Source organism: Balaenoptera musculus, chromosome 13 (assembly GCF_009873245.2).
Source record: "Balaenoptera musculus isolate JJ_BM4_2016_0621 chromosome 13, mBalMus1.pri.v3, whole genome shotgun sequence".
Lineage (NCBI taxonomy): Eukaryota > Metazoa > Chordata > Mammalia > Artiodactyla > Balaenopteridae > Balaenoptera > Balaenoptera musculus.
Genome location: NC_045797.1, coordinates 49,682,613 through 49,697,175, shown reverse-complemented (window position 1 = coordinate 49,697,175; position 14,563 = coordinate 49,682,613). Strand labels below are relative to the sequence as shown.

The following is a 14,563-nucleotide window of genomic DNA, read 5'->3' as shown; positions in this document are numbered from 1 at the left end:
ATCACAGCTGCAAAATATGTGAGCTGCTGTCATTTTCACTAGGTGGCTTTGCTTCTGGGAGACTATGGCATCTTGTCAGTGTCCTGGGATCCCGAGCTTCCGCTGGTAGATATTGAAAGGAGGGAGTGGTTGGTAGGAGAGAGATGCAGAGTCATTTAGAGTTTGGTAAAGCAAAAGTCTTTAGCAGAAGTGGTTCCTGGGTGATAGGGAAATAAAAGTGTTTGTAGAAGTGTTTACTTCAAGCTTACTGCATACTTGCTGGGGTGAGCAAACATGGAAACTATCATAAGACTTCCATATTTTGGACTGGCAGAAAAATGTTTCTCTGGTATCTCCACGGATTAAGAAAAGTCCATAGACATTTATATCAGCAGGGGAAGGGGTAATCATGGGCTGGTGTTTTTAATCCTTGTCTTTCAGGCTGGTCTCATGCCGACAGCCTTTCTTTTAAAGGTGCCACTTTGGTTAACATTTCAGCACATGCTACATTCTGGCTGGTTTTGAGAATTTAAATCCTGAAATGTAGTACCAACAGGAGACTCATAAGACAATGGCTGAAGAGATTTAGTAATCCTGAACTGTTTCAACCTTGTTAGGATTCTTGATTTTGAGATACAAAGTAGAAAGGGAAACAGCAGTCAATAATAAGACACTGAGTCAGGAGAGTTAAACTGTGCTCTGTGCCCCATTTAATAAAGTGTGTTATAGCCAGTGCCACAAATTTGATTTGAACAATTTCTGTTTTTCCCAGCAAAGATATTGTTACAAAGATATTGTAACATCTTTGTTACAAAGATATTGTTACAAAGGTCAATCATTTCCGTAAGTGAGAGCACATTTCTGGTGTATACTACACTGACAGATGGCTAGAAGACCTCTCTTTCATGATCCCAGGCGGAATAAAAAGGCAATCTGCTATCTATAGGACTGTGGGTACACTGATAATGGAAGAGAATCATTCTTATACAAATACCTCAGTGTTTGAATCTGAACTATCAAATGAATCTGAGCTATAGCCAAATCAATTTGATAAACCATCAGAATATGATTGTACCGGCTCCAGCCTGCAAAGGCAATGCATTAAATTTTCCCCACAGGAAATGTTTTCCCAAGGAAACAGCAATTGCTTGATTGCTTAAAAAAAAAAAAAAAAGAAAGAAGGAAGGAAAGGAAGGAAGGAAGAAAGGAAGGAAGGAAGGAAGGAAAAGAAAACTTGAGCGAGTTCAGAATATCAGGTGAAAACTCAGATGGCTACTGATGTTCAAGGTCAAGACTCACGAGGGGGAAGTCAGGATGCTAGACTGCTCCTCGGAAACTCAATGGAGCTTGTCTGTGTGCCCCTAGCTTTCTCTGCATCTATTTCTCTTTGCAGTGGAACATCTTATCCTTGTACCCTCAGGTGTTCAGAGGCTCCCTGTTTTGCACTCCACTAAAATTTTTGCCTTCAGGAAAGGAGTTATGTTTGGTTTGGGTGCCCTCCCCTTAACTCTTTTAGAATCCCTTGCATATATCTACTGGGGATAAAACACTGAGCCTGTTGGGGAGGGAGATTCCCCACAGTTAGCTCTTGGAGGAGATATTCTGGAGACCTGGCCAAGCTTCCCCGTTCCCAGCACTGGTTCTAGGGCAGTGATTCTCAGTGTGCTTTCTGTACCAGCAACGTCAGCTTCACCTGCAAAGTTGTTAGAGATGCAGGTTCTCAGGCCCACCCCTGACCTGCTGAGTCAAAAATTCTGGGGGTGGGGATCGGCCATCTAGGGTTTTACAAGCATGCCGGGTGATTCTGATGCAAGGTCAAGTTTAGAACCATGGCTTGAGGGCAGCTGAGGACCACTCACCGCTGAGGTGGCCCATAGCCGAGTTCTGCTCTGGGATTTGCCCTCGCCTGACTCACCCAAGACTTGGCTCCTCCTCAGGGCCAGTCTGCACCCAATGACTGTTGATGAAAAGGCCCGGCCCCTTGCCTTAATTCAGTCAATTTTGAAGGGCGGTCTTAACGCCAGAGCTCCCCATAGGATTAGCAGAAGCTTCTGTTGCAAGTGCATTGTAGTTCAGCTTCACTGTTAGCCTGATTCTGCGTCCATCAAGCACCCCGCCCCAGACTCCAAGAGCACTCTCCAGTAAACCTTTTGCATGCAAATATCCGCATCACAGTCTGATTTTCTGGGAGGGGAATCTGACCCAAGCCACGGTCACAACCCTAACCTGAGCCACATCTACTGTGGGCCGAGTGGTCTACACACACTCCTTCTCCAACCCATGAACCCACAGCACCAGCGTGGGCTGGTCCTCTGCACACACTAAACAGGCAGCTCTCAGGCCAGGGTTTAGCGGGGGCTGGCGCATCAGGTTGCAGAAGTAGGCGATGGGATAGGCCCTAGAGTCCCAGGTTAGCAGCCAGAGAGGCTGGTAAGACATCTGCGGACTAACCTGAAAGCCCCAAAAAAGGAGGCTTGTTGTTAAGCTGATCAACCCTCTTGCCCCTAAGGGGAGGAGAAGGAGACCAGCAGTTACAGGCTGGGCTTTCGGCCAGGATATTGCACGTATATCCTCATGCATTGAAATGAAAAGATGTAGGAATGTATTATCACTCTCTACCTTTTTAAGTCATGGCAAGTACTTCATAATCCTTTGAATTTCCTATAAATTTTATTCACCGTTTCTGTGGTAAAAGGGTGGAAAATGGGCCTGTGACTCGAGGACCCTGCAGAACTGCTGGTGATGACGGCATCCCTTCTTGCCGGCATTCGTGGCAGGGCTGCCTGTGGGTTCATGTTTGTGTTTTCCACTGAACACTGATCAGACACACTGCACAGTGCCTCAGCCTGGGACCTGCTTGTCAACTGCAGGGGACATTCTTCTGTGCTGTGTGTGTGTGTGTGTGTCACTTACTGGTGTTCTTGGGCTCAGGGGTCTGGCATTTATAGTTATCTTCCCCCCTATTTTAGTTCACAGTTAATTTTAGGGGCCCTTTTAGTTGTTTGATTGGACATGTTTATGTACTTTTGGTGACATGGTATGTTGGGACTACGTGGCATGTAAGACAAGAGACCTAGTTTCTGGTTTAAGCTCTGCCACTTAACGGCGGCGGTGTGATCGTTAGCAGGTCACTTCGCATTTCTGTCTCTGGCTTCCTCAGCTGGGTAATGAGCTAGTTGGGGATCCTGTCCAACTTGAGTGTTCTCAGTAGCAGACCGTGGTTAAGGTGCTGTGATTTTATAGTGTACCTGGTACAGGTCACATATGAAAGCCTACCCCATCACAGGTATGTTCTTACGTAACAGATAGAGGTGCCTATTTAGGCACATTCAAAACCCTCAGGACTGTTAGCTAAGTGAAATTGACACACTGCTATTCTGCTGGTCAAAGGCATCAAAAGCACTTTCTCTAAGTCTGTTTGTCTCCCAGGTACTCTAAGAATAAGAAACATTGACTAAGCATTACAAGTTCTGAAGACTCTGTATATTGGAACGCAGGGACTCTATGCCTGGCGCTTCCCGTTTGTTACACCCATGTCCTACTTGGTGCCTCATAGGGCACATCATGACCTGATATAGTAAGTTGCATATTTAGTTCTATTGTCTGACTCCCCCTTAGAAGAATGTAAGCTTTCTGTGAGGAAAAACTTTTGTTCCTTGCACTATATACAGTGCATAGCACATGGCTGGTGCTTAAAATCTATCTGTGAGTAAATCAATGAGTGAATATATAAATATAAATATATATATACACACACACATATATAATGTTATTAAGCTTCAAACAGTATTAGGAAATAGGTATTATTGTTTCTGCCACTTTTTAGGTGATGAAACCGAGATTTAGAGAGGTGAAAGAACTGGTTTTAAACCTAGGTAGTCTGCTCTGGCATCTGTGCTTTAATCACGTGGACACTCCCTTCGTTTGTATATATTGCCTATCTGAAACCAGGCATTCTGGAATGATCTTTGAACTTCTTCAAAGAGACAGAGTCCCATATAAGGTCACAACGTATCCTTTTTCATCAGTCATAACCATTTATGGAGTTTCTGCTCTACCATACAGGATCTCATTCCAGAGATGCATGGGTTCCAGCCTGAAGGAGAATACAGTCGCCCCTTGGTGTCTGTTGGGGATTGGTTCCAGGACCCACCGCAGATACCAAAATCCACGGATGCCCAAGTTTCATAGCCCTGTCCTCCTTATCCATGATTCCACATCGAGGATTCAACCAACCACAGATAGTATATATTTATTGAAAAATATCCACATGTAAGTGGACTCACGCAGTTCAAACCTGTGTTGTTCAAGGGTCAACTGGATAAGCTCTTTGGTGAAAATGAAGTGATGTTGATAGATGGTACGTAGATAGGTAGATAATATATATATTGACTGCCAAGTAAGAGGTGGTGGCTAGTGGCTCCCAAATGCCCCAAATGGCCTTAGGCAGGCTGTATGAGGATCATCTAGCAAACCTTTACATCTAGTCACATGTTTATCTATTTCTTTGCTTACTATGTCTTCTTGCATCTGACTCTTTCCTTCCAGATTCCTTTCTTATTCCTACAGTACATTTGTCAATAGATGTAGTGGGTCTTGCTTGGAGCCTAGGAAAACACATTTTTAAAAAGCTCTTGCAGATTTGGGCCCCTGCAACCATGAAGACTATGGGAATCACAGGAGGAGGCATTCACTGTTGGCTGAGATTGTCAGGGAAGAGGTGGGTGACCCTTGTGGAAGGGCAGGGGCTGATGAGAAGAGAATAGGGGAAAGTCACTCTTGGGGGGAGAAATGGAGATGAGGAAGCAATAATAGGAGGAGAGGTGCTGATGCAAGGCTGTGAGGCACTGGATGCATCCCAAGAGATCTGGAATCGAGACAGAGAGGATCCAATAATAAATGTGTGTGTATATCTCACTGGTTTGAGGGAAACTCCTGGACATTGAGAGTGAGGAAGGAGAACTGTGCTTTCCCTTTCAGGGAAGAGATGTACAGCAGAGTGGTTAAGAGTGTACTATGAGTTAGACCAGTTTGGTATGGAATCTGTGCTCTAAAATTTCTGTGGCGTTGGATGAATTGACCCCTCCAGGGAAGCCCGTTTTTTCTTCTCTAAAATGGAACTAATAGCTCCTACCACAGAGGTTATTATAAGGATTAAATTAGAAAATTCATCTTAAGTTTTTAAAGCACTGGCTGGGACTTGGTAAGTGCTCATTAAACGTTAGTTGTTGTTGTTATTGTTGCGACTTTACTGAAATTTAGAATGTGGATCAGCCCTAAATTGTCCGATAAATCTTTGCAGATGACACAAATCAGATTTGATCTTAATTGCCAGCCCAGCGTTATAAGCTTCCCTGAATTGGAGAAAGTTGACTTCTAACGTAAGATGCTGATCTCTTGCACACGGAAGTGGGGGAAGCTACTCACAGAATGACTGGTCCAGAGGCTCCCTGGAAAACATCCTTAGGCAATTCTTCTAAATTATTGTTATCACTTAGATTCCTGGGGATGGAGTTGAGGAAAGAAGAAGGGAAACACAAAGCCGTGTAAACATTACTGTTGTAAGAGCCATTCCTCTAAATGGCCTGGAAGAATAGTCAGGGCTACTTACAGCTCATCTAGTTGGGTTCCATTGAATGCACCGTTGTGTATTTGTTGAATCCCATTCTTACTCAGCCATCTGAAATAAAAGACCCATTAAAAACCAATACTGTCGGGTGCAAACAATACATGGGTTTCATAATTGGAAGCACTGGGGCAGGGTCAGACAGTGCAGGTCAGTGGCATAAATAAAGTACCACGCTTAAAGCTTGGGGATGGGGTGGAAGGAAGACTGATTTATCACTGTATAACCTTTTGTAACATTGGAAGTTTGCATTATGTGCATGTATTACTTATTCAGAGAAATAAATGAAATTTAATTTTGAGAAGGCACACTTAGGCATAGCAGCCTGGATCCCATAAGGTCTTTGCACACATCAGTTGTGTGCAGAGGCAATGCCATGGGGAGAGCAGACCAAGATCTGTCCCGTCCTGAAGGACAGAAATCATACAGTTATCGAACAAGTGTTTATAAGACGGAGAAAGAACATATTGTATCACCTTTCTCTAGGGCCTTAAGCCTCTCACTCATGCTCATTCACAGCAGCAGGCCTGGCTGTCATCAGAAAGTGATCTAATTAAGCTGTCAGACAACCTGCACATCTCCCGTGACCTACAGGGACTTGGTTATTGGAGGTTTGTGGAGGTGACTCTGGGTTAAGCCAGAAAGGAAGAGAAATCAGTGATAGAGACTGTGGGCCGTGGCGGGGTGAGGTGGTGTGAGTGGGCACGGGGGGGAGGCTCTGGGGGAGGGGTGCTGGATGTGGAACAGTCATCCTGATTGTGCCAAGAAGATCAGTGAGCAGGTTTGCCTGGACAGGGGAGCCCAAGGACACCTTGGGCTGACAGCTCTGCATTGCTGTGCCCCTACATGGATCTGAAAACAAAAGCAGAAATCCAAGGTCGGGAGAGCTTAGCCTGAAGAGCCTCTGATCCGTTGCTCTTGATTTGCTGTCAGGTCCTTTCCCTTGTCGGGCTCAGTAGGTGTACAAATCACACTGTTCCAAAAGCTGACCCAGAGAAGTTTCCGTGTGTTCAGGACATCGATGGTTTCCGGTGCTGCAGTGGGTAGCTCAACACGCTTAAAACCACAGGAGGACAACTGCGTGTGTTTTTCTTCCTCCTGAAAGCCAGTTAGCTGAAAATCCACACAGGAGCAATGCAAGTCTTTCAAAACATTAGCAACCAATTGGTGGCTTCCGATGGCCAAGAAGTGTCTGTGCATCCCAAGTCCTGCCTGCCCCACACCTACCCAAGTGTCCCCAGCACATCCAGCCTCCTGACTGATTTGTCAGCCTATTCCCGGGGTGGGGGGGTGTGTGACAGTCGCTGGAGCAGCTGCCCCCTAACCTGTGGGAGGTGGATCCTGGGGGTTTTGGATCAAACAAAGCGGTCAGCAAACTTTTTCTATAGGAGGCCCAATAATAAATTTTAGGTTCTGTGCGGCTAAGAGGCAAAATGAGAATATTATTGTTACATAGGTACTTTATATAGGTACTTATAAAACAATTGCCACAAAATTTTTATTGACCACACTTAAAGTATAATAGTAATAATTGAGCACAATATTTTTTTGTAGTATAGGTCTACTATTGAAAAGAATGAATTTTTTTCTTTTGTTGGGGGTAACATTTTGCTTCATTTAGGGTTTAGTGTTTGTGTTCCCTACCATCAAAATCTTCATTTATAAAAGCTAGTCCTAGATCAGGGACCAGATTTGCCCATTGGGTGTAGTTGGCTGACCCTTGATCCAACAAAAGCAGTGTGCAAATCCATATGAGCTCTACCTATCTTTTTTCTATAGACTAGATAATTAACATTTCTGCATGTATATGTCATGCAAATAGATGTTGCTATGATTGAATAAAGTGCAGACTAATTTAAAAGAATTACTGTATTTAAAGTAGCCCTTTGTCTTATGGATTTCTTAATTAATAGATGCCATCACATGGGGAGCGAGTGGCATTTTTTGACGTCAACACAGATCAGCACACAAAAAACATATTATGTACAGAATTCTTGCCCTGGGTTTACATTAGGCTGTAAGACTCTCAACTACTACCAGAGAAGCTGCTATTTATCACCTATATACCTAGTTTCTTAAGAGAGGCAGTGCTGGTTTTAAAACCCACCTCATGATGATGGTGACGACAACAGGGCAGAGCGTCAGCTAAGGAATAACTGAATCATGCTTTCCTTAGTCTTTTTGTTTTGTCCCTTCCCTAGTGTGTTCACTCAGTGCAGGCTTAGGAGGCTCCAGAAGCAGAGTGTGCCCTCATCCTAAAGAATGAAGGTGCTCGGGGACCTGGCCCATGAAATCTCCTTGAGGGGCAGGCAAGTGAGATGGAAGCCAGTTGAGGAAGGGAGGAAACGCACAGGAAGTGAGCAGTTCCTGTGGCCGGGCTGTGCTGGGAGATGGCACACATGTAACCTCATTTTATCTCTTCTGAATTAGTCCATTCTGCTGGTCGGCCATAGCTAGGTACTTCCCTGTTCAGACTTTCTGGTTGCAGGGCAGAGTAGGGGTGACTGCTAGCCGAGTGTCTGATAATCCTTCATTGTTGGGCTGTTTTTAAATAACATATATTTATATACATAGAACAGGACTTCATGATTTTGAAAGATGCCAATGTATAGAAAGCTTTTCCAGTCATCAGAGCCGTTTTGCCAGGCTTTTTTAATTTTTCCTGAGTACCCTTGGATGTCCCTAGGAGGAGAAAGTGCCCTGCATCCAGACATAGCGCCAGGACTAGGAACAACTGGAGACTTAAATTGTGATGAGTGTGGATCTTCTGATTCTGTTATCTATGGATTAAGGGCCATCTGAGGTTAAAAAAAAAAAAAAGAAAAGAAAAGAAAAAGATGCTTTTCTCACAAATGTGAATTTATCCTTTAGAGACATGTCTGAGAAATGCTGACTCTTAAGAAAGCTGTCCTCGCTAGGAGAGTATGCTCCCAATTCTGGGGAACCACACGGAATCCGTGGACAGGAGTCAGTGAAGAGTGGCTATGATCTCTATGCTTCGTTTGTAGTTTTGGGCTTGCGGGACTCTCTCCAAAGTTCTTATTTCCTCAAATTCTTTTCCTCCACTTGGGAAAAGTTAAGACTAGGTAGATCAGGACAGACTGCCTTCTGTCTTATGTTCTGGACAAAAAGGATGTGTGTCAGTATGCAAAACTGTGAGAACGTTATTAGTACAAATGGACTTTTTAAAAAAATTGAGATAATTGACATCTAACATTATATTAATTTCAGGTTACCACTTATATATTTTCTATAAAAATACTCTGGGAGTTCTCTGGTGGTCTAGTGTTAGGACTCTGTGCTTTCACTGCTGAGGCCTGGGTTCAATCCCAGGTCAGGGAACTAAGACCTCACAAGCCACGTGCCACGGCCAAAAAAAAAACTCTGTTAATAAACTTGCCACATTAACTAATTTTGAATCACTATATTTAAAAATGACACATATGTTTAGAGCAACATTTAAAGAAGCACAAGCATCCAGATACAACTGATTACATTTATCACTAATCTCCTCCCTCCATTATGTAACCAAGGAGTCCTTTTGCTGCAACACACCAGGCCGGTATTACTCAGGTACTCACTATTTTCCAAAAGTTCCTTTTTAGCTTTTTTTTTTTTTTTTTTTTTAACCTCCTTGGCCTTGAAGATTCTGTTTCCTCTGCTTGTCCTTTGCCAACGCTGTGGCTAAATCCCACTTGTCTTTTTTTTTTTTTTTTTTAATTTATTTATGTATTTTTGGCTGTGTTGGGTCTTCGTTTCTGTGCGAGGGCTTTCTCTCGTTGCGGCGAGCGGCGCCACTCTTCATCACGGTGCGCGGGCCTGTCACTATCGCGGCCTCTCTTGTTGCGGAGCACAGGCTCCAGACGCGCAGGCTCAGTAATTGTGGCTCACGGGCCCAGTTGCTCCGCGGCATGTGGGATCTTCCCAGACCAGGGCTCGAACCCGTGTCCCCTGCATTGGCAGGCAGATTCTCAACCACTGCGCCACCAGGGAAGCCCCCCCACTCGTCTTTTAAGGGCCATCTTCGACCCAACATCCTTTCTTAGCCACCTTCCTTCCCTCATTGAACTCTTCCTTTAAGCCTCGCATCAAATCACATTATACCTTCTTTATGCTTAGAAAAATTGCTTTTATTTTGCACATATTTCATGCTGCTTTTTTCTTTTGCTTTCCCTTTCTCTCATACTGCTCACACCCCATCAACTCTTTCCAACACACACACACACACACACACACACACACACACACACACACACAGAGATTCCAAATATCATGAGCGTATTAAGTGAAAGGATTAAGTATTACCTACAGTTTTGTCCTACTACTATGTACTCTGAATACAGGCCTTTGATTTTATTTTTTCCTTCATACATCCTATTTCTCTGCTAATCTCTTTCAAACATTTTCTGTTGTTCTCTGTAATAAATTTACATCAAATACTGTGCTTAGCTTTATTCTTCAATATGTTCTCATTTCTGCCTACTATTTCTCTCTGACCCCCTCCGCCACCTTGCTCCTTTTTTTTGCTTTTTTTGTTTTTTTGGTATAGATGGGTCTCTAAATCGTCTTATTGTTTTGAAAAAGACTAAAATTCTTTCTGGACTAGAACTTACCTTTTGTACATATCAGCATATTGAAACACATGTATATTTTTAAAAGAACACAACAATTTGTGAAATGTAAAGAGAAAATACTTTTCTTACAGATGTAATTGCAATTACCAGTTCCCCAAATGTCATTCTATGCATCTAACTTCCATGGATCCCACAAACACTTGGGTAACCCCTAGTGCCCTATTTCCTGGCCATCTCTGGAAGTGGGTAAACTGCCACACAGGCTATTGGCACAAACAATTAGAAGGTAGTCCATTAACAATGCAGAGTGCATTTAAAAACTTTCCCAAAAGTCAGGGAGATTAACTCAAGCTCATTAAAAAACGTGATTGTTCCAAGAAAATGAGAAGTCATCTTATATGCTCAGTGTGGGGCTGAACAGAAGCTGCTTGGCATGGTTATGAGGGAATATCCATGTCTTCTTGATTCAGACTCCTTCTTGGTCTTTTTCTTTGGGCAACAAAAGCCTTGCCAGGCAATAACTAGCTTTATTGATGCGTGAGTTATTCTGGCCCTCAGAACAGATGTTGCATCACAGGAGACCATCATTCAAAGAGCAATTTTAAATACTTGAATTGCACCACAGAATCATAAATTATTAACATGTCTCCATGTTGTGATTTGGAAATGTAAAAATGGGAAATGAGAGAAAAACACAGAACCAGAGAGAAACTGGAATGGTGAAATGCCAAAGTTACCCAAACAAAAAAAAGAGCATACCATTATGAGAAAGAAATCATTACATGAAAAACCAAATGTTCCTCCATTGGAGTTTTTTCCTTTACTTACAGAATCATACTTTCAAAACTTAGCCCCACGAAAGAATTTCTTTCAACTGTGTGGATGTTTATATTATCTTGAATGTCTCTAGAAGAAAGTACAGACAAATCAGGTATTTATGTCAGCTCCACTCCATGTCACCTCCCCACAAGTAGTCTACTTGGCATGGTGTAGTCTTTAGCTGAGGTAATGTTTGAATAGCTATTGTTCTGAAGGATGATGAGTTCAGTGTTTGGGAAGTGAATGGCATCTCATTTACCTTTAGTATATCAGTTCTTCTTAACAATGGAATTGCAGACATGCAGTCTCTTCCCTCTCTGAAAGTTTTCTTAGCTGATTCAACTGTGCTGAGGTTCTAACAGACTCGTTTATTATCCTTGCCTCCACAGTTGGTACCTGATCAGTAGGACAAAGTCACTTAAGCTGACCTTTCATCTCCATACCAAACTTCTCCATTCACCTTACTTGGGCCTTCATCTTCCTCCATCTCAATCCCCTTCTCAAAGCTAGTTTCCTTCCTCTGTTCTCCTTGGGTCACAGAAGTGTTTATCATTGGTTTTTCTCCTCCTGACTGAAAGGATGAAGAAAGTCTCAGTTTTCTGTTTGTACCCCTCATCCTCTGAAACTTCCCTGTTGGGTCTGATCTAACATGTAAATGTAAAAGGAGTAAATTGCTTGGAACAATTTGAGAAATGGGGGATATTCTCTAGTTTTCCCTCTCCCTCCCTCTCTCCTTCCTTCCTTAGCTCATTGCATCTCTTCCCTACCTCTTCCTTTTGGGTCTGTCCAGATTCTTACAATTTCACTATTGAAAATAAACTTGCTATTATACATTGCCTTTTCTCTTGCTCTTTCAAAATACAGATACATTTCTCTTGCTCTTTCAAAATACAGATACATTTCTCTTGCTCTTTCAAAATACATCATCATTAACACTTCAGTGTGAGTTTGTCAGGTGGTTTCTTTATGCTTAGGGCAGCATGGGAATTCTGGAGGGAAGAGGAGAGGATGGTGGAAGACAAAGGGGAGTTACAGGAGGGAGGTACGTAAGGTACTAAATAGTGAAGAAAGGGGAGACTTCCTGATTTGCTACAAGCTGGCTCTGTTGACAACTGTCTTACCAAGGAGCCTGCTGACGTTCTCCAAACTGAGATTAGCTGGTCTTAAGGTAAAACCGAGGACACTTGCTGTTTGCCTTCCTACCTCTGCTTACCCAGAGCAACATGTTTGGAGGATGGAGACTACACAGTGCATATTACAGGCCCAGAGGCTGTTGGGCAGGACAGCTATCGAGTAAAGAGTTGGTAACCGCTCTTCAAACTTACAGTAAAACCTTTTGGAGAGATTGAATCTTGTGAACAGCTGGCAAGTGCTTAATACCTGTGTTGGATATTAACCTAGAAAGAGACAAACTGAGAGTGAGTGAAAAATGAAGCTGGCTATTTTAACAATTGCTAGAGTCTGAGCTTTCCAAATTCAAAATATCAGTTTTGAGCTTTCAGAAAAACCTACCAGAAAATCCCATAATACACCTGAATCATGCTAATGTTTTCTATTTTAAGGCTCTAACCAGGGTCTAGGAAGCTACTGATACCTTAGAGAAAGGAAACTTACACTTTAGGCACAAAGATGTGCTAGTATGCCACAAGGCACACCTTTTTTTTAGAAAGATAAATTAACATGATCCAAAAGCAACTTGCAACTAGACAACAGAATTTTCCTAAATCATCCCCTGTTTCCAATCTCCACATACTCTTTGAAGAACTGCCTCTTCTCCAAGTGATTCTGTTGAGATTAGGGCATGAGGTCCATATCCTTTGACCCCAGAGTATGTATGTGACCTAAGCTGAGCCCATCAGACTCGCTCCTGGGAAGAAGTTGAAGGTTGGTTACAGCTGAGTCCACTGATACCATAACTCTCAAGAGATAGTCCACATATTTCTACAGCTGAGATTTCCAGAGCTATATTGGATCATTCCCAAGGCCTGTGTGTCTTGGCCTGGGTTCCCCAGGAAGCAGAGCCTGAGATAAAGGCTGGCTTGCAGTTAGTATATTTGATAATATGAGTTCAGAGAGTTTGGGACAGGTGGAATGAAACAGAGATGGAAGAAAATAATCAGTACAAGAATGAGTTATTGTACTGTATTGAGTTGTCCACCACTACTAGTGACTGGTCTTTAATGCCAAGGAATTGACTTAGGAGATTTTCGAAATGGGTATCAGAACTATTGCTCTGAATGCGGGAAAAGGGGAGGCATTTATCCACAGACTACTTATTTCCTGTTGGTGGAAGGTATCCCCATGGTGTTAACTCCACTCTGACTTGCACACTTGTGGGTACCCAGCGAGTTCCTACTGGGCATCACTCACAGTGGTGTAGAAGAAGCCCCAGGACTAGAAATGAGAGGTACACAAGGCCAGAGTAGCTGCTATACAGTTGAAATTAAGCTGCATTAAGCTGGTTGAAATTTGGGTGGAACTGGCTTCCACAGCAGTGGTGGAAAAGATTTTCAAGTTGCCCCATGGGAGTTGTCTGACACACTGTTCTTCAGCATTTCCCAGGCTCCTGTGGGTTACTCAGAATCCTTCCAGTTCCTTCCCACTCCCATTTCCCTTTTCTCTGTGTGCCTTACCTAAGACAAAGTTGGTCTTGGTTGCCTGCAAGCTAAGGAACCTTCACTGGTGCACTCATCATTGTGAAAGGTCGTGTGTCTTTTGGGTTTATGATTCTAGAGTAGACTTTAGTGTCTTGTTCTCTGCTTCTGTCTTCAGAAAGCCAGTGCATTCTCCCTACAGGTTCCCTGTAATGGTTCTCAGATGTTTTGCTCCTTCTTGGTTCCCAGTGATCCACACAGAACCCATCTTGGTCAATTCTTCCTTTGAGTATTTCAACAGCCCTTGAGATGGTCTCCCTTTGTTTTTCATTTGTGGGAAAGAGCTGTTAACATGCTTTTGTTAAGAATTTGTTGTGTTATTTACTTTAAAAATTTTCACACTGAAAAATAAATTGTTTCGTGTAGAGACCTGAGTGAACACAAGCATATACAGCTGTTTAAATACTGGCACACTCAAGATACAGCCAAGTTCCAGAACCCTCCAAGTTATGTTGTGTTGCCCTTTGTAGTTACCTCTCCTTCTGCTTCCTATTCCTACCAACCAATGATCAGTTTCTATTTCTATAATTTTGCCTTTTCCAAAATGTCATATCAGTGCAACCATATGTTATGGAACTTCTTTCATACAGTATAATGCATTTGAGATTCTTCCATGTTATTGTATGCATCAGTAGTTCACTGTTTTGTTTTTTTTTTAAATATTTATTTATTTAATTTATTTTGGCTGCTCTGGGTTTTAGTTGCGGCATGCATGTGGGATATAGTTCCCCGACCAGGGATCAAACCTGGGCCCCCTGCATTGGGAGTGTGGAATCTTACCTGGTGGACCGCCAGGGAAGTCCCAGTAGTTTGCTGTTTTTTATTGCAGATTAGTCTTCCATTGTATGGATATACCACAGTTTGTTTATTCATTCGTAGGTTGAAGGACACATAGGTTGTTTCCAGTTTTT

At 42.8% G+C, this 14,563-nt stretch overlaps 1 protein-coding gene across 3 annotated transcripts in view; it reads right to left on the bottom strand.

The window, feature by feature from the left end:
• The window catches only part of FSHR (follicle stimulating hormone receptor), a 169,387-nt gene that overhangs the window by 15,042 nt on the left and 139,782 nt on the right, over positions 1–14,563 (bottom strand). For 2 of the 3 annotated variants that reach the window (XM_036873566.1, XM_036873565.1), the window contains exons 5-8: positions 12,324–12,395; positions 11,008–11,085; positions 5,591–5,659; positions 5,407–5,481 (exon numbers count right to left, since the gene is read on the bottom strand). In XM_036873566.1, the coding sequence (XP_036729461.1) occupies positions 5,407–5,481; positions 5,591–5,659; positions 11,008–11,085; positions 12,324–12,395 (294 nt within the window). The remainder of the gene's footprint in view (positions 1–5,406; positions 5,482–5,590; positions 5,660–11,007; positions 11,086–12,323; positions 12,396–14,563) is intronic. The other variant, XM_036873568.1, reaches the window with a different exon arrangement.